Source organism: Oncorhynchus nerka, linkage group LG14 (assembly GCF_034236695.1).
Source record: "Oncorhynchus nerka isolate Pitt River linkage group LG14, Oner_Uvic_2.0, whole genome shotgun sequence".
NCBI lineage: Eukaryota > Metazoa > Chordata > Actinopteri > Salmoniformes > Salmonidae > Oncorhynchus > Oncorhynchus nerka.
The window spans coordinates 65,384,394-65,406,756 of record NC_088409.1 but is presented as its reverse complement, the minus strand read 5'-3'; the positions used below and the strand labels follow the sequence as shown (position 1 = coordinate 65,406,756).

General features: G+C 42.5%; 1 protein-coding gene across 2 annotated transcripts in view; it reads left to right on the top strand.

The window, feature by feature from the left end:
* Positions 1-22,363, top strand: part of LOC115141697 (sortilin-related receptor-like) — a 77,697-nt gene that overhangs the window by 3,534 nt on the left and 51,800 nt on the right. For both annotated transcript variants that reach the window (XM_065000278.1, XM_029680831.2), the window contains exons 2-6: positions 10,673-10,789; positions 12,247-12,381; positions 15,498-15,659; positions 16,134-16,201; positions 17,150-17,330. In XM_065000278.1, the coding sequence (XP_064856350.1) occupies positions 10,673-10,789; positions 12,247-12,381; positions 15,498-15,659; positions 16,134-16,201; positions 17,150-17,330 (663 nt within the window). The remainder of the gene's footprint in view (positions 1-10,672; positions 10,790-12,246; positions 12,382-15,497; positions 15,660-16,133; positions 16,202-17,149; positions 17,331-22,363) is intronic.

The following is a 22,363-nucleotide window of genomic DNA, read 5'->3' as shown; positions in this document are numbered from 1 at the left end:
TCCTAGTGGCCGGGGACTTTAATGCAGGCAAACTTAAATTAGTTTTACCTCATTTCTACCAGCATGTCACATGCAACCAGAGGAGAAAAAAAACTCTAGACCACCTTTACTTCACTCACAGAGACGTGTACAAAGCTCTCCCTCGCCCTCCATTTGGAAAATTTGACCATAATTCTATCCTCCTGATTCCTGCTTACAAGCAAAAACTAAAGCAGGAAGTACTAGTGACTCGCTCAATATTGAAGTGGTCAGATGATGCAGATGCTACGCAACAGGATTGTTTTGCTAGCACAGACTGGAATATGTTCCGGGATTCATCCAATGGCATTGAGGAGTATACCACCTCAGTCACTGCTTAATCAATAAGTACATCAACAACGTCATCCCCACAGTGACCATACGTACATATCCCAACTAGAGGTCAACCGATTAATCGGAATGGCCGATTAATTAGGGCCGATTTCAAGTTTTCATAACAATCGGAAATCGGTATTTTGGACACCGAATTTGCCGATTATTTTATTTATTTATTTTTACTACACCTTTATTTAATCTTTATTTAACTGCGCAAGTCAGTTAAGAACACATTCTTATTTTCAATTACGGCCCAGGAACGGTGGGTTAACTGCCTCGTTCAGGGGCAGAACGACAGATTTTCACCTTGTCAGCTCGGGGGATCCAATCTTGCAACCTTACAGTTAACTAGTCCAACGCAATAACGACCTGCCTCTTGTTGCATTCCGCAAGGAGACTGCCTGTTACGCGAATGCAGTAAACCAAGGTAAGTTGCTAGCTAGCATTAAACTTATCTTATAAAAAACAATCAACCAATCATAATCACTAGTTAAATACACATGGTTGATGATATTACTAGATATAATCTTGCGTGTCATGAGTTGCGTATAATCTGACTGAGCATACAAGCATACAAGTATCTAAGTATCTGACTGAGCGGTGGTAGGCAGAAGCAGACGCGTAAACATTCCTTCAAACAGCACTTTTGTGCGTTTTGCCAGCAGCTCTTCGTTGTGCGTCAAGCATTGCACTGTTTCTGACTTCAAGCCTATCAACTCCCGAGATGAAGCTGGTGTAACTGAAGTGAAATGGCTGGCCAGTTAGCGCGCGCTAATAGTGTTTCAAACGTCACTCGCTCGCTCTGAGCCTAGGAGTGGTTGTTTCCCTTTCTCTGCATGGGTAAAGCTGCTTCGAGGGTGGCTGTTGTTGTTGTGTTCCTGGTTCGAGCCCAGGGAGGAGCGAGGAGAGGGACGGAAGCTATACTGTTACACTGGCAATATTAAAGTGCCTATAAGAACATCCAATAGTCAAAGGTTAATGTAATACAAATGGTATAGAGAGTAATAGTCCTATAATTCCTATAATAACTACAACCTAAAACTTCTTACCTGGGAATATTGAAGACTCGTTAAAATGAACCACCAGCTTTCATATGTTCTCATGTTCTGAGAAAGGAACTTAAACTTTAGCTTTCTTACATGGCAAATATTGCACTTTTACTTTCTCCAACACCTTTGTTTTTGCATTATTTAAACCAAATTGAACATGTTTCATTATTTATTTGAGGCTAAATAGATTTTATTGATGTATTATATTAAGTCAGTATTGTTGTAATTGTCATTATTACAATAACAATAAAAAAATCGGCCGATTTAATCGTTAGCGTTTTTTTTTGGTCCTCCAATAATCTGTATCGATATCGGCGTTGAAAAATCATAATCGGTCGACCTCTAATCCCAACCAGAAACCTTGGATTACAGGCAACATCTGCACCCAGCTAAAGGATAGAGCTGCCGCTTTCAAGGAGCGGGACACTAATCCGGACGCTTCTAAGAAATCCCGCTATGCTTTCAGACGAACCATCAAAGTCAAAGCGTCAATACAGGACTAAGATTGAATGCTACTACACTGGCTTTGATGCTCGTCGGATGTGGTTGCAAACTATTACGGACCTCAAAGGAAAACCCAGCTGCAAGCTGCCCAGTGACGCGAGCCTACGAGATGGGCTAAATATCTTTTTACGCTTGCTTTGAGGCAAGCAACACTGAAGCATGCATGAGAGCACCAGCTGTTCTGGATGACTGTGTCGTCACACTCCGTAGCCGATGTGAGTAAGACCTTTAAACAAGTCATAGACTGTTCTCTCTGCTACCGCATGGCAAGCAGTACCGGAGTGCCAAGTCTAGGTCCAAAAGGCTTCTTAACAGCTTCTACCCCCAAGCCATAAGACTGTTGAACAATTAATCAAATGGCCACCCGGACTATTGGCATTGAACCCCCCCCCCCCCCCCTTTGTTTTTACACTGCTGCTACTTGCTGTTTTATTATCAATGCATAGTCACTTTACCCCTACCTACATGTACAAATTACTTCGACTAACCTGTACTTCGACTAACACATTGACTCAGTACCGGTACCCCCTGTATATAGCCTCATTATAGTTATTTTATTGTTACTTAAAACAACTTTGAAAATTATACTTTAGTTTATTTAGTAAATATTTTCTTTACTTTATTTTTTTAACTGCATTGTTGGTTAAGGGCTTGTAAGTAAGCATTTCATGTTAAGGTCTACACCTGTTGTATTTGGCACATGCGGTGGAGGCAGCATTCGAGGGGGCTGGATTGTGAAATTCAAGTGCGAAGTGTGACTGAAACCTGTCTCGAGCATCTGCCAGTTGAGATTCTCACTCAAAACAAACAAGCGAGCCAAGCCTCTAGTCTAGTGTCTCGGTTGTGTTCAGCAGAGACAGAACGTCTTGAAACAGAGCGAAACGCGGAAGTCATACCTGAACTTGTCCAATAGTGATTTTGTTTTGCTAGGGCGTGCCTTACTGAACACACCCCTGAAGTTGCTCAATCTATCCAGTAAATGATTTCCCACAGTTCACAAACATCTCCAGGGAAATTACATGACACACTCTGAAGGTGTACTGCAAGCAGGATCTGGTTCCCTGCCACAGGACACACAGTCAACATATCAAACAGGGTTTGTGCATAAGAACACTATTTCAGTGCCATGGTGATGTTTGGTCTGGCTTGGGGAATGCTTGGCTCTACTCATTTTCCTCATTAAATAGTGGTCATCATGTCACACGTAAGGAGCCTTGATGAATACATTTGACTAGACTTGTCTGGTGCCTGGACTCGTTCTGATGCATGTCATCTAGCCCACATCTATGAGCCTGTGTGAGCAATGAGGATACATATGTTTGCGGTTATGTGTTGAGTTTCAAGAGATCAGGCCTAATGTAGTAGAACAATTACTGTTTGCTAACTGCAGTGAAGTGAGTGCTGGTGAAAAACAAGTGCTCTGGTAAACAATCCTGAACAGTCCTGATCATCTTTGACCGTAATGAAGAAATTATGGTTGAATATCTGCAGTTGTATTAGACACCTTGTTGCTCATTCACTATTTCGGCCTATCGGTGTGTGTGTGTGAGACAGCGAGCGAGAGAACAAGCATTGGCAAGCTATACCAGCGTGGTCCCCTTCATCCATTTCATTGGTTTCTTTTGTGTTTGTATATCATTCACTACAGTCTGACAGATCTGTTCAGGACGAAAACCATAGACTAGTTTTTGACCCTTAACACTCACTTACAGTTAGGAGTTGGTGTGAATTCACCCCAAGTTGCAGTAAAGAAGGTAAACAATACAGATGTGGAAAAGGTATGTCAAAAAGGGCATTTTCAATGCTCTGGTGTGTGTGTGTGTGTGTGTGTGCGCGCGCTGTATTTCAGCTCAGTAGTCTGTCAAGGCCAGATGAAGTCGGAAGTTTACATACACCTTAGCCAAATACATTTAAACTCAGTTTTTCGCAATTCCTGACATTCAATTCCTGACAGTAAATATTCCCTGTTTTAGGTCAGTTAGGATCACCACTTTCTTTTAAGAATGTGAAATATCAGAATAATAGTAGAAAGAGTGATTTATTTAAGCTTTTATTTCTTTCATCACATTCTCCGTGGGTCAGAATTTTACATGCACTCAATTAGTATTTGGTAGCATTGCCTTTAATTGTTTGACTTGGGTCAAATGTTTCAGGTAGCCTTCCAAAAGCTTCCCACAATAAGTTGGGTGAATTTTGGCCCATTCCTCCTGACAGAGCTGGTGTAACTGAGTCAGGTTTGTAGGCCTCCTTGCTCGCACACGCTTTTTCAGTTCAGCCCACAAGTTTTCTATGGGATTGAGGTCAGGGCTCCAATACCTTGACTTTGTTGTCCTTAAGCCATTTTGTCACAACTTTGGAAGTATGCTTGGGGTCATTGTCCATTTGGAAGACCCATTTGTGACCAAGCTTGAACTTCCTGAGTGATATCTTGAGATGTTGCTTCAATATATCCACATACTTTTCCATCTTCATGATGCCATCTATTTTGTGAAGTGCACCAGTCCCTCCTGCAACAAAGCACTCCCAAAGCATGAAGCTGTCACCACCGTGCTTCATGGTTGGGATGGTGTTCTTCGTCTTGCAAGCTCTCACTTTTCCCTCCAAACATAATGAGGGTCATTATGACCAAACAGTTCTATTTTTGTTTCATCAGACCAGAGGACATTTTCTCCAAAAAGTACTATCTTTGCTCCTATATGCAGTTGCAATCCGTAGTCTGTCTTTTTTTTATGGTAGTTTTGGAGCACTGGCTTCCTCCTTGCTGAGTGGCCTTTCAGATTATGTTGATATATGACTTGTTTTACTGTGGATGTAGATACTTTTGTACCTGTTTCCTTCAGCATCTTCACAGGGTCCTTTTGCTGCTTTCTGGAATTGATGTGCACTTTTCACACCAAAGTACGTTAATCTCTAGGAGACAGAATGTTTCTTCTTCCTGAGTGGTATGATGGCTGCGTGGTCTCATGGTGTTTATACTTGCGTGCTATTGTTTGTACAGATGAACGTGGTACCTTCAGGCGTTTGGAAATTGCTCCCAAGGATGAACCAGACTTGTGGAGGTGTACAATTTTTATTCTGAGGTCTTGGCTGATTTTTCTTCCCATTTTCCCAAAGAGGCAGTGAGTTTGAAGGTAGGCCTTGAAATACATCCACAGGTACACTCAAATAATGTCAATTAACCTGTCAGCGGCTTCTAAAGCCATGACATCATATTCTGGAATTTTCCAAGCTGTTTAAAGGCACAGTCAATTTAGTGTATGTAAACTTCTGACCCAGTGGAATTGTGATACAGTGAATTATAAGTGAAATAATCTGTCTGTAAACAATTGTTGGAAAAATTACTTGTGTCATGCACAAAGTAGATGTCCTAACTGACTTGCCAAAACTATAGTTTGTTAACAAGAAATTTGTGGAGTGGTTGAAAAACGAGTTTTAATGACTCCAACCTAAGTGTATGTAAACTTTCGACTTCAACTGTACTATAAATCACCTGGAGCTGAAGGAATGTTTGTGCTGAACCAACTTAACCTTCCAAGGAACGAACACACCACACACACAGCTACAGTACAAGTCCAAAGTTTGGACACGCCTACTCATTCCAGGGTTTTTCTTTTGTTTTTACTGTTTTCTACATTTTAGAATAACAGTGAAGACATCACAACTATGAAATAACACATGGAATCATGTGGTAACCAAAAAGGTGTTAAACAAATCAAAATATATTTTGGATTCTTCAAAGTAGCCACTCTTTGCCTTCATGACAGCTTTTTATACTCTTGGCATTCTCTCAACCAGCTTAATGAGGAATGCTTTTCCAACAGTCTTGAAGGAGTTCCCAAATATGCTGAGCACTTTTTGGCTGCTTTTCGTTCACTCTGCGGTCCAACTCATCCCAAACCATCTTATTGGGTTGAGGTTGGGTGATTGTGGAGGCCAGGTCATCTGATACTGCACTCCATCAGTACTCTCCTTGGTCAAATAGCCCTTACACAGGCTGGTGGTGGGTTTGGGGTCACTGGCCTGTTGAAAAACAGTCCCACTAAGCGCAAACCAGATGGGGTGGCGTATCGCTGCAGAATGCACACCATCACACCTCCTCCATGCTTCGCGGTGGGAACCACACGTGCAGAGATCATCCGTTCACCTACTCTACGTCTCACAATGACACGGCAGTTGGAACCAAAAATCGCAATTTTGGACTCATCAGACCAAAGGACAGATTTCCACTGGTCTAATGTTCATTGCTCATGTTTCTTGGCCCAAGCAAGTCTCTTATTCTTATTGGTGTCCTTCAGTAGTGATTTCTTTGCAGCAATTCGACCACGAAGGCCTGATTCACACATTCTCCTCTGAACATTTTGATGTTGAGATGTGTCTGTTACTGAACAGTTGATGTTGAGATGTGTCTGTTACTTGAACACTGTGAAGCATTTATTTGGGCTGTAATCTGAGGTGCAGTTAACTCTAATGAACTTCTGCAGCAGAGGTAACCCTGGGTCTTCCTTTCTTGTGTCGGTCATCATGAGAGCCAGTTTCAACATAGCGCTTGATGGATTTTGCGACTGCACTTGAAGAAACTTTCAAGTTTTGACATTTTCTGAATTGAATGACCTTCATGTCTTGATTTAATGGTGGACTGTTGTTTCTCTTTGCTTATATGAGCTGTTCTTGCCATAATATGGACATAGTCCTATTTGGTAAAAGACCATCTTCTGTACACCACCCACACCCCTACTTTGTTACAACTGATTGGCTCAAACTCATTAAGTTGTTAAAAGTACATTTGTGGAATTTCTTTCCAAGGCACACCTGTTAATTGAAATGCATTCCAGGTGTCTACCTCGTGAAGATGGTTGAGAGAATGACAAGAGTGTGCAAAGCGGTCGTCAAGGCAAAGGGTGGCTACTTTGAAAATTCTCAAATAAGAAATATGTTTTTATTTGTTTAACACTTTTTTGGGGGTTACTACATGATTCCATATGTGCTATTTCATTAGTTTTGATTTCTTCACTATTCTACAATGTAGAAAATAGTCAAATAAAGAAAAACCTTTGAATGTGTAGGTGTGTCCAAACTTTTGACCGGTACTGTATATCTTTTTGTGGACCAACAATTGATTCCCGTTCAAAATCCTATTTTCCCTGACCCTAACCTTAACCCCTAACCCAAACTCTAATCCTAAATATAACCCCTATGTCCAAAATTGTGGATCTGCAAAATGTTCCCCACTTCTCTGAATTTGTGTTGGTTTACTAAAGTGAATACTTCTGGTACTCACAAGTATAGTAAGATGTGTACGCACACACACACCAAGTTTACTTCAAGTCTCACTTCAAGCTTGTTTCTCACATTTTACCCCAAAAGAATGTGCCAGGCACTCACTAATGTTTTGCCGGCTGGCTACTCTTCAGCTGGCAACAGCATTGAGACATTCACCATGATCTGCCATGTTAACCCACTTATCATTCAGCCTTGTGAAGAAGGACTCTCTAGTCTCTGTCAAGGAGCCCACTTCAGAGATTCCACAGAGCAGGGCAGCCCTTTTATATAACATAGCCGAGCCCAGACTACACCATGGGGAGATAAACATCTACACATTTACATCAGGTCCTGTCGCAGCTAGTTGGCCATCATCCAGTGTGTGTGTGTGTGTATGTATGTATATATATTAAATAATGTGTGGCATGACTGTCACAGAGGACAGTGGCTCGATTGTGCTGCATCCAGCCAAAAATACACACTGGTAGTTTGAAAATGCAAATGTATCATCGGCGGTTCAGCGCCGCTCCAACAGTGACACTCTTTCAGCCGTGGTTCATTATGCTCTCTTGAATAATGAGGGAAAACTTGATGGGGGAGATGTATTACTCGCCCTATTTGACTGGATTTTGTTCTTTGCTTGTTGTTGTTGAGGAAACCGATTTGACGTAGTAGCGCCAGGGTCGCGTTTAGTAGGGCACAAAACCGTTTTGCCACAATTAAAGAAAAGGAGCGTTTCTTGGACAAGTTCAGGTATTAGCCAACCTCCCTGTTTCACTCGTTTCAAATCAATTTCTCTCCACTGAACACAACCATGCTTCTCAAAGAAAGGAGGGTACATGAGAAGAGAAAAGGAGAGAATGTTGTTTTTGGTACCACAAAAGTGTCTCCTGGCTTTTGTAAAGCATGGTTTGCATACTTCCTTTTCCATTCTGATGATGTTTTGCAACTGATATTAATCTAGCTTCGCCCGGTTAGTGCAAAAGGAGCATGAGCCTTGAGCTATGGACAGATGAATTTACTGTTCCTTCAAGGTTTGGCCAAGTCTATAAAAAATAAGTAAATAAATAAAGGAGAAATGGGCCTGCGTTCTTCCTGACTTGGTGTTGAATAATTTCGGGCTTGTCTGGTGATACCAGAGCTTACGTCAATGCACTAATGCAAAGGAATTTGTATTGTTAGAATCCCTGGGACTTGCTTGGTGAAGACTGCTGGTTGTCTTTTTAATGTACAGGGTCACTTCTTTCTTTGCAACTTTCTATCCTCTAACTAGCATACTAGCAATCATGACTATCTATGCTAAAAATCATTTGGCAGTGTTAAACAGGACGCTATTATCAAAGTTAGGCACATTTTCGGGCCCAACATTTACTTCAAGGCCTCTGTGACATCAGAGACTTCCGGGAACGCTTACAAAACAGACCAAACAGACCAGGCTGGTATTTGGGGTTTGAGAAGTCAATGACCGAAGTGAAAATTTCTTCCTTACTTGTTCATTTTCTCAATCTAAAGGCAAAACCTAGATCCGAGCCAATGTCTTAAGTAGTTAAATGTTACTATTCCAACCTTATGAAAGTGACAAACTGACACGTTTAAATTTTTTGTCAAAAACAACTCTATATCGAAGGAGTGCCTTTGATTTGAGGGCCTGCACATGCTCAGTTTGGCACGAGACGACCATTCGACCCGATTACGTGTTTCTACGCATGAGCTTTGCTCGCCAACGTCGCCATGACAGCGCCTACAAGTGTGATCAGGGATTTATTTTGGAGAAGCAGTTATAGCCTCTTCATGCTGCACTGTCTTTGGTAATAACGTCAATCATTTGCAAGACCACAAGCAATAGGTGATGCCATTGTGCTTGAGGTAGCCCAAAATGTCTACACATAAAGACTTTAAAGACACAGTGATTTAGACCTATTATTAATTCATCACAAATCTAAATAGAAGGCAGTTACAGTCAGTCCCATCTACCCTAAAAGCTGTGTTGTGAGATTTAGCGAATGGTAGCCAGGCCTTTTGGGACCAAACGGACAACAGTGAGTTTATGAGGCCCTAACCCCAAGCATAGTCCAATGCTTCACGTAGCTGGAGATGGTTTGAGTGACGCTCACGTCATTACCTGTTAATGGTTGATTTGTTATCGAGCGCGGCGAGATTAATAGATTGTGTCTCACGATGCCATTTGCAGCAGTTTACCAGTGCCATCACTCTCCCGATTCAGCGGTGTCAGGAGGACCACGCCGGCACCCTTTTACATGGTCGGCGGGCAACGAGGCTTAAACGGCTCTGAGATTTTCATCTCAGCCTCGGAAGACGGCCATGCCTTTGACTCAGCTGATCTCCTGGGATGTGTTCAGTAGGGCCCACCGTAGTGAAAATGTTTTAACACGTTCTGAATGAGCGTTTCTTATTAGACAAGTCCCGTTAGTAGAAGTGTTCTTCTACTATTTTGGAACTCTGATCTCAGCGAATGGGAATGTTATTACACGGAATGGGTTACCGTATTACAATGTTCCTGCTGAAATCATGCTTATACACACACAACAAACCCTTGCAGGCTGTTTTGTAGCAATTTGCGGCAGAAATCACATTCCATTACTAAGTCTACAAGGCGTAGTACCAATAGTGGGTGTAAAGTTACCACTGAAAGAAGAGGAACGTCTGTTCATCATTTAGACAGAAATTACAGTCTTTGTGTTGTCAACAGTGCAAGTCTGTAGAAATACTGTAGTAAAGGGAGAAAACCGAGCTTTTCAAAGAGCCACAGCCCCCTGCAGAATGATAAATGAAGAATGAGAGAGAGGAGCGCTCGGATGAGAGGCAACGGCAGTGGGAATTAAAATGACATACTTTTTTGTGGGACTCACACACTTCACAGATCTTAATGTCAGAGCTGCACCAATGGAGCGTTGGCGTTTGTTTGACCTGTGCCTTCTGCTGTTACACTACTACATCTACCACAAGCACTTAGTATAGCAGCATTGTGTTGTTTCAATGGACACAGTGAAGGCCTCTGAAAGTGGGCGATGTGAGGTAATGCTGCTCACTGCTTGTTCTCTCGCTCACTGTCTCTCTCTCTCACACACACACACACACAGATAGCAGCCTTTAGCCAGGTGCTCCTCACAAGGTCATAACAATAAGACCACGAAGTCTGTTGCCATAGTAACGTGCGCCAGTGAGCTTAACTGGTTAAAAGGATGAATAAAGAAAAGCACAACAGCCCTGTTCAATACACCAGACACAGCCAGGCATGGTACAGCAACCTTTCACTGATTTCTACCAGCTAAGCAGGTGCTGCGAACCCAGCAAAATCATTACAATGTCTAGCTGATAATAGCATTTCATAACACATTTGATATGGTCCAAAGATTTTTATCTGATATAAAAGCCTCTGTAATTGATCAGATAGTCGCTTAATTCATTGGACTCTGAGTTGAGCTGCATTTTGACCAAACAGAACAAAAATACAACAGGTCAGTTGAATATTCTTTTTTTTGCAGGCCAACCTGAACGATTCCCACAACCAGATGGTGGTGCACTGGGCCGGGGAGAAGAGCAATGTCATTGTGGCGCTGGCCAGAGACAGTGTCGGAGCCGCAGGTCCCAAGACTAGCTCGGTGAGTACACAGTAGTACACTTCCTGCGCATACAGTAGTACACTTTCTGTAAGTACAGTAGTACACTTCCTCTGTGTACCGGAATACACTACCTGTGACTACAGTAGAACACTTCCTGCGAGTACAGTAGTACACTTCCCGTGAGCACAATAATGTAGTAGCCTACATTTCCTGTAAGTACAGTAACATACCTTCTGTGTTGGATGGTGATCCACAATCGCACCAAAATAACATATCCATGAACCTATCCACCACCACACAGCCTGACGCCTACATGTTGTTTTAACCACTTTTGAATCTTCTTCCCTCTCAATTCACATTTCCCTCTATTCAGATAACACACATAGGATTCTGCCATTTCAAATGTAGACTCCTTTGTTCGAGTTACCATGGCAGAAATGGTAGTGCCATGTTAACCACAGTTTGACTGTGTCATGTTGTCTTTGTGTATCCATGTGTGTTTGTGTGCGTGCATGCATGTGCGTTGTGTGCGCGGGCGCCCATCTGGTCAGTGACAGTGACAGGCCACGTGTTGTCAGTGCTGCGGGGCCCGGACCTGTTCTCCTGTGCCAAGGAGATGGCGCCGTGGCCTGCCAGCCGGCCGTGTGCTTCCTCTCCTCTCACAGATCAGATTCACTGAGCCACGGATAAATCCCTCCATCTGTTACACCACCAAAATAGTTCTCTCTCTACTCTGTCTTCTTTTGATGTTATCAGCTCCCTGTCCTGCCTGTTACTCACACTCAGCTTACAGTAACCCAAGCACCTCCCACTGCTTTTGTGCACAGTGTAAGAAGGACCTCCTGCGCTCCTCAAGGGGTTAATGAAATTAACTTTAGATGTAATGCCATTTGCAAAAAAAAGTGTTTGATACTAAACCGCAGAGATACCACTGGTGAAGGACAGTTTATTTGTACACGAATTGTTAGTTTTGCGTCTCTCTCCGCTCCCAGTTCAGTACGCTCCTCGATATAACTTCCAGCCAGCATTGTGGATTCAGTGGTCTTTGTGTGCTGTTCTCTGTGGTCTGAGATCCTCGGTCTCTGGCACTCTGACGGGAATCCGAGAGCTCTGACCTCACTTGTATATTGTCTTTGGTAGAATCTGCAGGACAGGAGGGAACAGAACGGAACACTAAACTCTCTAGTCACTTAACATGGACAAAGCTTTTTCCCAAGTATTGTGTTTCTCTCCGTAGATAAAGTCTGTAGCTGGAAAGTCTAGCTACTGCCTAAATGCTTTGATTCCTTTTACTGAGTCAGTTAATGGCCTCCCTCCCAATACACCCATTCTAAAATGATTTTGTCCTCTACAAGAAATGTCCTTCATCAAAAATCATTGTTCCTGTCCAAAAAGCATCACAACAAAAAGAACAGCGATAGTGGATTTCATTTGTTTACCATGTACTGTGACTTCCATGTTCTCACCTCGTTCCTCTCTCCTCTGTCACATGGTAGGTGTACGTGTCTTATGACTATGGAACCAGCTTCTCCCCCATCTCAGAGAGGTTTCAGCTGAGTGGGGAGAAGGAGAAAGAGGGGAACAAGCAGGTCATCTCCCAGTTCTACCACAGCCCCGCTGACAATAAGAGGGTAAGTGGCTGAAGACCATAGAGGTACGTACACTGAGTGTACGAAGCATTAGGAACACCTTCGTAATATTGAGTCACATCCCCTTTGGCCCTCAGAACAACCTCAATTCGTCAGGCATGGACTCTACAAGGTGTCGGAAGTGTTCCACAGGGATGCTGGCCCAGGTTGTCTCCAATGCTTCCCACAATTGTCAATTTGGCTGGATGTCCTTTGGGTGGAGGACCATTCTTGATACACACAGGAAACTGTTCTGCATGAAAAACCCAGCAGTGTTGCAGTTCTCGGCACACTCAAACCGGTGCGCCTGGCACCTACTACCATACCCAGTTTAAAGGCCCTTAAATGTTTAGTCTTGCCCATTCACCTTCTGAATGGCTCACATACACAATCCATGTCCCAATTGTTTCAAGGCTTAAAATCCTTCTTTAACCTGTCTCCTCCCCTTCATCTACACTGATTGAAGTGGATTTAACTTCATAGACTGACCAGGTGAAAGCTATGTCATGTTTTGTCTACTCAGTGTACAGTATGATAAGACACACTGTATTAAGACCTTTCTCTATATCGAAGACTGCCCTGATAGGAGTTTTATTATGTTTTCTAAGTTTGAGTGTATAGCTCTTTTTCGTTTGTTCTCCCATCTCCGCACAACCAGCGCAAGGCACATAACATTATTGAGCTTGTGGTTTATTAGGGTTGATTTACCTGTATAGTGTGTGTGTGTGTGCTTGTGTACATGCGTAGTTATCAGTCATGAGCTCGAGATTGTTCGATGCAGTGCCTTGAGGTGTGGTGCGGTGCCGTGTTCGATTATGTCTCATTGTGTGCCGGTGAGTCATAGCCCTGGCCCCGCCCCCAGCCGTTCTCCCTGGCACTCAGCCCAGTGGAGGTTATTGCAAGGTGTAAGGGTGCATGGGAAACGCAGTTTGTTCCATTAGCAGGCAGGCAGGCAGGCATTCCCGTGTGGCCTGCCTTGTGAGCCCTGCAGGCTTGGGCCATCAGTCTGCAGACAGGTGGACTCCAGAGAGCGAGGCAGGGCGGCCTGGTATAACAGCTGGAGGACTCCACCCTCTCAGTCTGCAACATGTTCCCAACATCATGGAGATGGTTACGATGGGAAATGAGTGGTTTCTTCTCATCTGCACATTGAGCTGTGAGCTTTCCCTTTTGAATTCAGGGCCCGTATTTAGCAAGCTTCTCAGAGTAGGAGTACAGATCTAGGATCAGTTCCTCTCTGTCCATAATACCACTTAGGTCTAACTGGTTACGGATCTGCCTATTTAAAAGATGGATTCACCCATTTTGAATGTTAAATTTTTTTTTCATCTCTGACCGATGTTCTATTCCCGGGCTCATTTCATGTTTCCGTGTGTATAAGTATTCCCACTCACCGAGTCAATACATGTTACAATCACCTCTGGCATCGATTACAGCTTTCAGTCTTTCTGGGTAAGTCTCTAAGATGTTTACACACCTGGATTGTTCAGTATTTGCACATTATTCTTTTTATTTTATTCTTCAAGCTCTGTCAAGTTGGTTGTTGATCATAACTAGACAGCCATTTTCAAGTCTTGCCACATATTTTCAAGCCGATTTTAAGTCAAAGCTGTAACTTGACCACTCATGAACATGCAATGTCCTCTTCAAGTGTATATTTGGTCTTGTGAGTTAGGTTATTGTCCTTCTGAAAGGTGAATTTGTCTTCCAGTGTCTGGAAAGCAGACTGAACCAGGTTTTTCTCTAGAATTTTGCCTGTGCTTTGCTCTATTAATTAGATTTTTATCGTAAAAAATAATCTATAGTCCTTGCTAATGGCAAGCATACCCATAACATTATGCAGCCACCACCATGCTTGAAAATATGAAGAGCGGTACTCCGTGACGTGTTGTGTTGGATTTACCCCAAACATAACGATTTGTATTTAGGGCATAATGTTAATTTCTTTGCCACATGTTTTGCAGTTTTACTTTAGTGCCTTATTGCAAACAGGATGCAATCTTTTGGAAAATGTATTCTGTACAGGCTTCCTCCTTTGCCATTTAGGTTAGTATTGTGGAGTAACTACAATGTTGTTGTTCCATCCTCAGTTTTCTCCTATCACAGCCATTAAAGTCACCATTGGCCTCATGGCGGAATCCATGAGTGGTTTCCTTTCTCTCCGGCAACTGAGTTAGGAAGGACGCCTGTATCTTTGTAGTGACTGGGTGTGTTGATACACCATCCAAAGTGTAATTAACAACTTCACCATGCTCAAAAGGGATATTCAATGTCTGCTTTTTTTTTTTTACCCATCTACCAATAGGTTTTTTGCGAGGCATTGGAAAACCTCTCTGGTATTTTTCTATGAATCTGTTTGAAATTCCTTAATCGACTGAGGGACCTTAAAATGATCTGTATGTGTGGAATACAGAGATGAGGTAGTCTTTCAAATATCATGTTATACACTATTACTGCACACAGAGTGAATCCATGCAATTTATGACTTGTTCAGCGCATTTTTACTCCTGAATTTATTTAGGCTTGCCATAACAAAGGGGTTGAATACTTGTTTTGTTGTAATTTTTTTCTAATTTGTAAAAATGTATTTGTCCCGTTTCCAAGTGGAGGCTGTTGACAATATAGGAGTTATTGGGAAGGCAGTTAAAAAAAATAGATCAAAGGAAGGACCGACAAAATGTTATAGCTCCTGTATAATTACGTAATCTGAATGTGCAATTAGGCATTTCAAATTAAATATCTCTGAATATTTATTTTGAATTTCTCATTATTTTTGGGGGGGTGTTTGCAAACAGTCTTTTGAAATAGCTAGACGAGTGATATTTGGAGGTGAGATATTAGGCCGGTTCTTACTATTCTAGAAGACTTGACGTTTTTGCAGGTTGATTCAGTTTAGAAAGTTGCAGGTACACAAGTTGCAGGTTGATTCAGTTTAGAAAGTTGCAGGTACAAATACAAATGCTATGTATAGAGCAAGAATGATTCTCTGTTCTACAGGAAAGAATGTCCTATCTCTTCTACACAATATATTTCTATCTTACCATTCCTTAACACTCCTGAACAGACCCCAGTGGATATTTAGCCTAACCTTGGCCCGTCTTGTCCTTCTCTCGTTCCAGTACCTCTTTGCAGACAGCACCAACAGCTACCTCTGGAACTCCTTTGACTTCTGCAAGACCATCCAGGGGTTCTCCATCCCCTTCAAGCCCACAGACCTGCTGCTGCACAGCAAGAGGGCCAACCTGGTCCTGGGCTATGACAGCTCCCACCCCAACAAACAGGTACTCAACTGACTGCTATAGAACTGACTGCTATAGAAATGGAGATCTTTGTGCAGGAGGTGTCTATTATGATGATCAGTGCTTTGCCTGTAGCTCTGTGGCCACCATTTTGGTTTGGGGTTACATGCCTATGTGGACTAATGGCTCTACTCCATACGCTGGATTGCCATACTATAGCCCACAGCATTTGGTTTATAATACAGTGTTCTCGAGAAACACAGCCAATATTTCTTAATGTAAATAGTAATTAAATGTCACAGCTGCATATACTAAACTGTCTCTCTGAAAAACACATTACATTTTGTGGAATTTTTCCCTAACTACTTATTCACGTTTCAGCTTAACAGAAATGATGGAAAACGGTTAACTCTCAAACATTCTGCCAGTTCTATGCAGCCTGGAGTCAACATGTGCAAATGAGCTCCTGACCTACATTTACTCCCCAACCCCCGCCCGCCTCTGTTATTTTTGCAGCTATGGAAATCTGACGATTTTGGAGAGACATGGGTGTTGATCCAAGAGCACGTGAAGGCCTATTTCTGGTAAGATCAATGCCCCTGTGATTGTGTGAGGAGAGGCAGAACGTACAGTCATCAGTATAACCAATTGTCGATGTTGAGTACCAGACTATGAGCAAAACATTAAAGCATCGGTCTGTGAGAGGGATGGGTGGGATGTGCGTGTGTGTCTTCAATTCCTGTTTACTTCCTGTTTTTCTGTGACTGCCTGCCTCCTCCATCATCTGGCCCTCACTAGCTAGTCTTCCGATTGCTGTCTGCTTACCAAGCATGCAGCTCGACAGCTAACCCCCTGCCTCTCCAAGTTAAATATATAGATTAGATTGGCCCTTGTAATTGAATGACAATGCAAAGAAAATGCCACTACGATCCCTGAGGAAGAGAGAGACTGATTACAAGATTTTTATTTGGGGCTCACTATGTGTGAATGGCTTAATAACTCTGGTAACACCTAAAGGATTTTGAACCCTGCTATCAATCAGATCTGGGTTCAAATAGTGTTTTAAATCTTTCAAATACTTTGAACGTTTGCTTGAGCCTGCCTGGAGTGCCAGAAGCGCAGAGTTTGCAGAGAAAAGGTCTATCAAGCACATCAAAAACAACAAACTTGCTTAAAACAATCTGATAACGATGATGATTGCGACACTTTCAGTGCCATGTGTCTCTCACCACAAATAGTAGGCCTAGGCAGGAGAGTGGCACATTCAAACATAAAACATATTTTCCTTTCAAACCCCCATCCATAAAAGATAAAGCCCTGCTTTGGAAGGATTTGACCGATCTGTTAATGATTTAAAGGCGTGGATGTGGAGGGTTTAGCTAGGGTTAGACGTCCAGACCATGCTATCTGAATGGGAAGAATTCCAAGGCCCTTGGCCAATAAATTCTTCCAGTTCAGTTCACATGGTCAACAAAGAAAAACTTTTGGCCCTACCTATGTCCCACTTGCGGCCGTTTTCTGCATCTTTCCAGGGGTGTGGAACCGTACGACTCCCCCACCACGGTGCTGGTCCAGAGGCACGAGCCCCAGGGGGTGTCCAGCATCCTCAGCAGCACCGACTTCTTCCAGAGTGAGCAGAACCGCCGAGTCGTCCTAGAGAGAGTGGACAACTTCCAGCTCCGGGACAAGTACATGTTCGCCACCACTTCCACAGTAAGTGAGGTTGATTTGCAGGGGGAATTATACATGACAGGCATTCTGTTGCTCTTGCAGTGTTGAGAATGCTCATGTTATTATGGAGAGGAATGCCCACATTGATTATTTTAACAACACAAACATTGGGTGGTCTAACCTTAACTATGTTCTAATACAGTGCCTTCAGAAAGTATTCACACCCTTGACTTTTTCCACATTTTGTTGTTAAAACCTGAAGTGAAAATTGATTAAATAGTGCAATAATAGTGTTAAGCATGTTTTTTTAGAACTACCTCATCTCTGTACACATACAGTTATCTTTAAGGTCCCTGTGAATTCCCTTAAGCAGTGAATTTCAACCACGGATACAACTAAGACCAGAGAGGTTTTTCAATACCTCGCAACGAAGGGCACCTATTGGTAGATGGGTAAAAAATGTATAAAAAAAGCAGACATTGAATATCCCTTTGGGCACGGTGAAGTTATTAATTATACTTTGGATGGTGTATCAATATACCCAGTTACTACAAAGATACAGGTGTCCTTACTAACTCAGTTGCCGGTGAGGAAGGAAACCGCTCAGGGATTTCACCAATGGTGACTTTAAAACAGTTACAGATGTCGTGACGTGACAAGAACCCCATCCTTTTCTGACTATTCAGTACTAAACAAATTTATTTAATTGTTTATTTAATAACTAACTAAATAGTAATACCGAATACACATACAGTCGTGGCCAAATGTTTTGAGAATGACACAAATATTAATTTTCACAAAGTTTGCTGCTTCAGTGTCTTTAGATATTTTTGTCAGATGTTACTATGGAATACTGAAGTATAATTACAAGCATTTCATAAGTGTCAAAGGCTTTTATTGACAATTACATGAAGTTGATGCAAGGAGTCAATATTTGCAATGTTGACCCTTCTTTTTCAAGACCGCCCTGTCATGCTGTCAATTAACTTCTGGGCCACATCCTGACGGCAGCCCATTCTTGCATAATCAATGCTTGGAGTTTGTCAGAATTTGTGGGGTTTTGTTTGTCCACCCGCCTCTTGAGGATTGACCACAAGTTCTCTATGGGATTTTAAGGTCTGGGGAGTTTCCTGGCCATGGATCCAACATATTGATATTTTGTTCCCCGATCCACTTAGTTATCACTTTTGCCTTATGGCAAGGTGCTCCATCATGCTGGAATAGGCATTGTTCGTCACCAAACTGTTCCTGGATGGTTGGGAGAAGTTGCTCTCTGAGGATGTGTTGGTACCATTCTTTATTCATGGTTGTGTTCTTAGGCAAAATTGTGAGTGAGCCCACTCCCTTGGCTGAGAAGCAACCCCACACATGAATGGTCTCAGGATGCTTTACTGTTGGCATGACACAGGACTGACGGTAGCGCTCACCTTGTCTTCTCCGGACAAGCTTTTTTCCGGATGCCCTAAACAATCAGAGGGGGGATTCATCAGAGAAAATGACTTTACCCCAGTCCTCAGCAGTCCCTGTACCTTTTGCATAATATCAGTCTGTCCCTGATGTTTTTCCTTGAGAAGTGGCTTCTTTGCTGCCCTTCTTGACACCAGGCCATCCTCCAAAAGTCTTCACCTCACTGTGCATGCAGATGCACTCACACCTGCCTGCTGCCATTCATGAGCAAGCTCTGTACTGGTGGTGCCCCACAGCTGAATTTTTCTTTCTCAATTGGTATCCAATTGGTAGTAGTTACAGTCTTGTCTCATTGCTGCAACTCCCGTACGGACTTGGGAGAGGCAAAGGTCGAGTGCCATGCGTCCTCCGAAACACAACCCAACCAAGCCGCACTGCTTCTTGACACCACACACATCCAACCCGGAAGCCAGCCGCACCAATATGTCGGAGGAAACACCGTACACCTGGCAACCTGGTCAGCGTGCACTGCGCCTGGCCCACCACAGGAGTCACTAGTGCGTGATGAGACAAGGATATCCCTGCCGGCCAAACCCTCCCTAACCCAGAATCTCTGGTGGCACAGCTAGCACTGCCATGCAGTGCCTTAGACCACTGCGCCACCTGGGAGGCCTTGTTGGACTTTCTTGGGCGCTCTGAAGCCTTCTTCACAACAATTGATCCGCTCTCCTTAAAGTTCTTGATGATCCAATAAATGGTTGATTTAGGTGCAATCTTACTGGCAGCAATATCCTTGCCTGTGAAGCCCTTTTTGTGCAAAGCAATGATAACGGCACGTGTTTCCTTGCAGGTAAGCATGGTTGACAGAGGAAGAACAATGATTCCAAGCACAATCCTCCTTTTGAAGCTTCCCGTCTGTTATATTCGAACTCAATCAGCATGACTGAGTGATCTCCAGCCTTGTCCTCGTCAATACTCACACCTGTGTTAACTAGAGAATCACTGACATGATGTCAGCTGGTCCTTTTGTGGCAGGGCTGAAATGCAGTGGAAATGTGTTTTGGGGATTCAGTTCATTTTCATGGCAAAGAGGGACTTTGTAAATAATTGCAATTCATCTGATCACTCTTGATAACATTCTGGAGTATATGCAAATTGCCATCATACAAACTGAGGCAGCAGACTTTGTGAAAATTGATATTTGTGTCATTCTCTCAACTTTTGGCCACGACTGTACACACTTACATGAGACAAAATTCCCTAGTGGACTGACAAGATATGACCGCTTGTTACACAGAGATGGAGAAGGGGGTGGGGAAAATAGAGAGAGGGAGAAAGGGACATTTATCGTGGATACATTCTAGGACTGTTCTCACATTAATCCTATCCAATTTGTAAGTCGCTCTGGATAAGAGCGTCTGCTAAATGACTTAAATGTAAATGTCTATAACTTGCACACGAACTGCCACCCGTTTGGGTAAGAAATGCAATGTATTTATGTGTAGATGTCCTTGTTTGTTGTGTCTCTGTTGAAACCAATCAATCCTTCTATGGGGAATGTCTCGATAATGTAAGGCTCTGATTTTTCACCAGAAGTCGCAATGTCCTTGTCCTGGCTTGGAGTGGAGTGTTTCTTCAGAATAGATACTCAGTGATTGTCTGAGATGGAATTTTCTTCTTTCCCACCTCGTGTCTTTAGTCAAAGTTCTAGGACCACTTTTACATGCCCAGCTGCAGACTGGAGATTTTAATGCCTAGTTTTTATCTTCTTCACCTCGTTTTGAGTTTCCAACCATTTGTAATGTTTAGCTCATGCTTCACGTCTGCTGGTCTCAAGATTGATTATTCAGGGTTCAGCTCCCGACCACTTTACATGTCAGTAGCAACCCGGCAATGTTCGGGTCTGTTGTAAATTTTGTTATCAAGGCTTTTTATCCTCAGGGAAATGGGGTCATTCAATCACGCCGACACGATGTCTGTGCTCACTTGGGGCGTGGCTACTGACTGGGCAAAAGTTTATATGAAAAACAATTATCTCATTAGAAGACTAAAATCACATTCCTATCTTAACAAAAAAACTCTCATACTTAATCATATATTTTGTATAACATTTAGATGTTAACTTGACACTTTCAGAGTTATTTCTTGATATCATCCTTAATGACATTAAAATAATAAAGAATATGACAATATATATTCTTTAAGTCTCCACTGATCATTCTAAACATTCAGATGTTCCAATGTTCACTTTCTGGGCAAAAAGGTTTTGGGGGCAAAAGTCTTCTGGAGACAAAGCACATTTCTTTCCCAATACTGAGGAGCAAAGGGAGAGATTCTCCTCCTGCCTAATTTACGACCGAGTGTTAAGGTGTCAAAACCGGGCCACCCCCCCTTCCCCTCTTCTGTGGGTAAGAGGGTCTGGTTGTTGTCAGCTATTTACCAAGCTGATCTGAGGCCTTTGTGTCATGACTCTCCTGGGTGAGGAACAGAGTTTAATGGCTGTGATAGGAGAAAACTGAGGTTTGATCTACAACATTGTAGTTACTCCACAATACTAACCTAATTGGCAGAGTGAAAAGAAGGCAGCCTGTACAGAATAAAAATATTCCAAAACATACACCTGTTTGCAACAAGGCACTAAAGTAAAACTGCAAAAAATGTAGCAAAGAAATTAACTTTGTCCTGAAAGCAAAGTGTTATATTTGGGGCAAACACAACACATCACTGAGTACCACTCTTCATATTTTCAAGCATGGTGATGGCTGCATAATGTTATGGTATGCTTGTCGTTGGCAAGGATTAGGGAGAAGAGCTAAGCAGAGGCAAAATCATAGAGTAAAACCTGGTTGTCTGCTTTCCAATAGACACTGGGAAAAAAAATCGCCATTCACCAGCACAAAAACCTAAAACACAAGGCCAAATATACACCCTGGTTGCTTACCAAGACAACAGAATGTTCCTAAGTGGCCTAGTTAAAGTTTGACTTAAATTGTCTTAGAAATCTATGGCAAAACTTGAAAATGGCTGTCTAGCAATGATCAACAACCAACTTGACAGAGCTTGAAGAATAAAATAAAAATAATGATGTGCAAATGTTGTACAATCCAGGTGTGCAAAGCTCTTAGAGACTTACCCAGAAAGACTCACAGCTGTAATCGCAGCCAAAGGTGATCTTAACATGTATTGATTCAGGGGTGTGAATACTTATGTCAATTTGATATTTCAGTATTTCTTTTCAAAAAATTGTGCAACAATGTCTACGAACATGTTTTCACTTTGCCTTTATGGGGTATTGTTTGTAGATGGGTGAGACATTTTTTTATTCCGGCTGTGACGCGACAAAATGTGGAATAATTTAAGGGGTATGAATACTTTCTGAGGGACTGTAAGTCATTAGTCAAAACCATCATATTGAACTGGTAGGTTTAAATACCTGAGAAGTCCACCACGTGCATAGAATCGTTCTAAAGGTAGTATCTCTTATCCCTAGCTAAAGTATTTGGCCTCCTATAACCCCAGCAGTGTCTGTTTGCGATAAAGTCGCACGTTGTTTGGCATATGGAAACCACAGGCACACGACTGCTGCTTTTTGAAACAGATGGGGACGGTTTGATCCCAGGCTCCTTCCTTGGCTGTGAATCTGCGTCACAAATATCCAGCATGCTTTG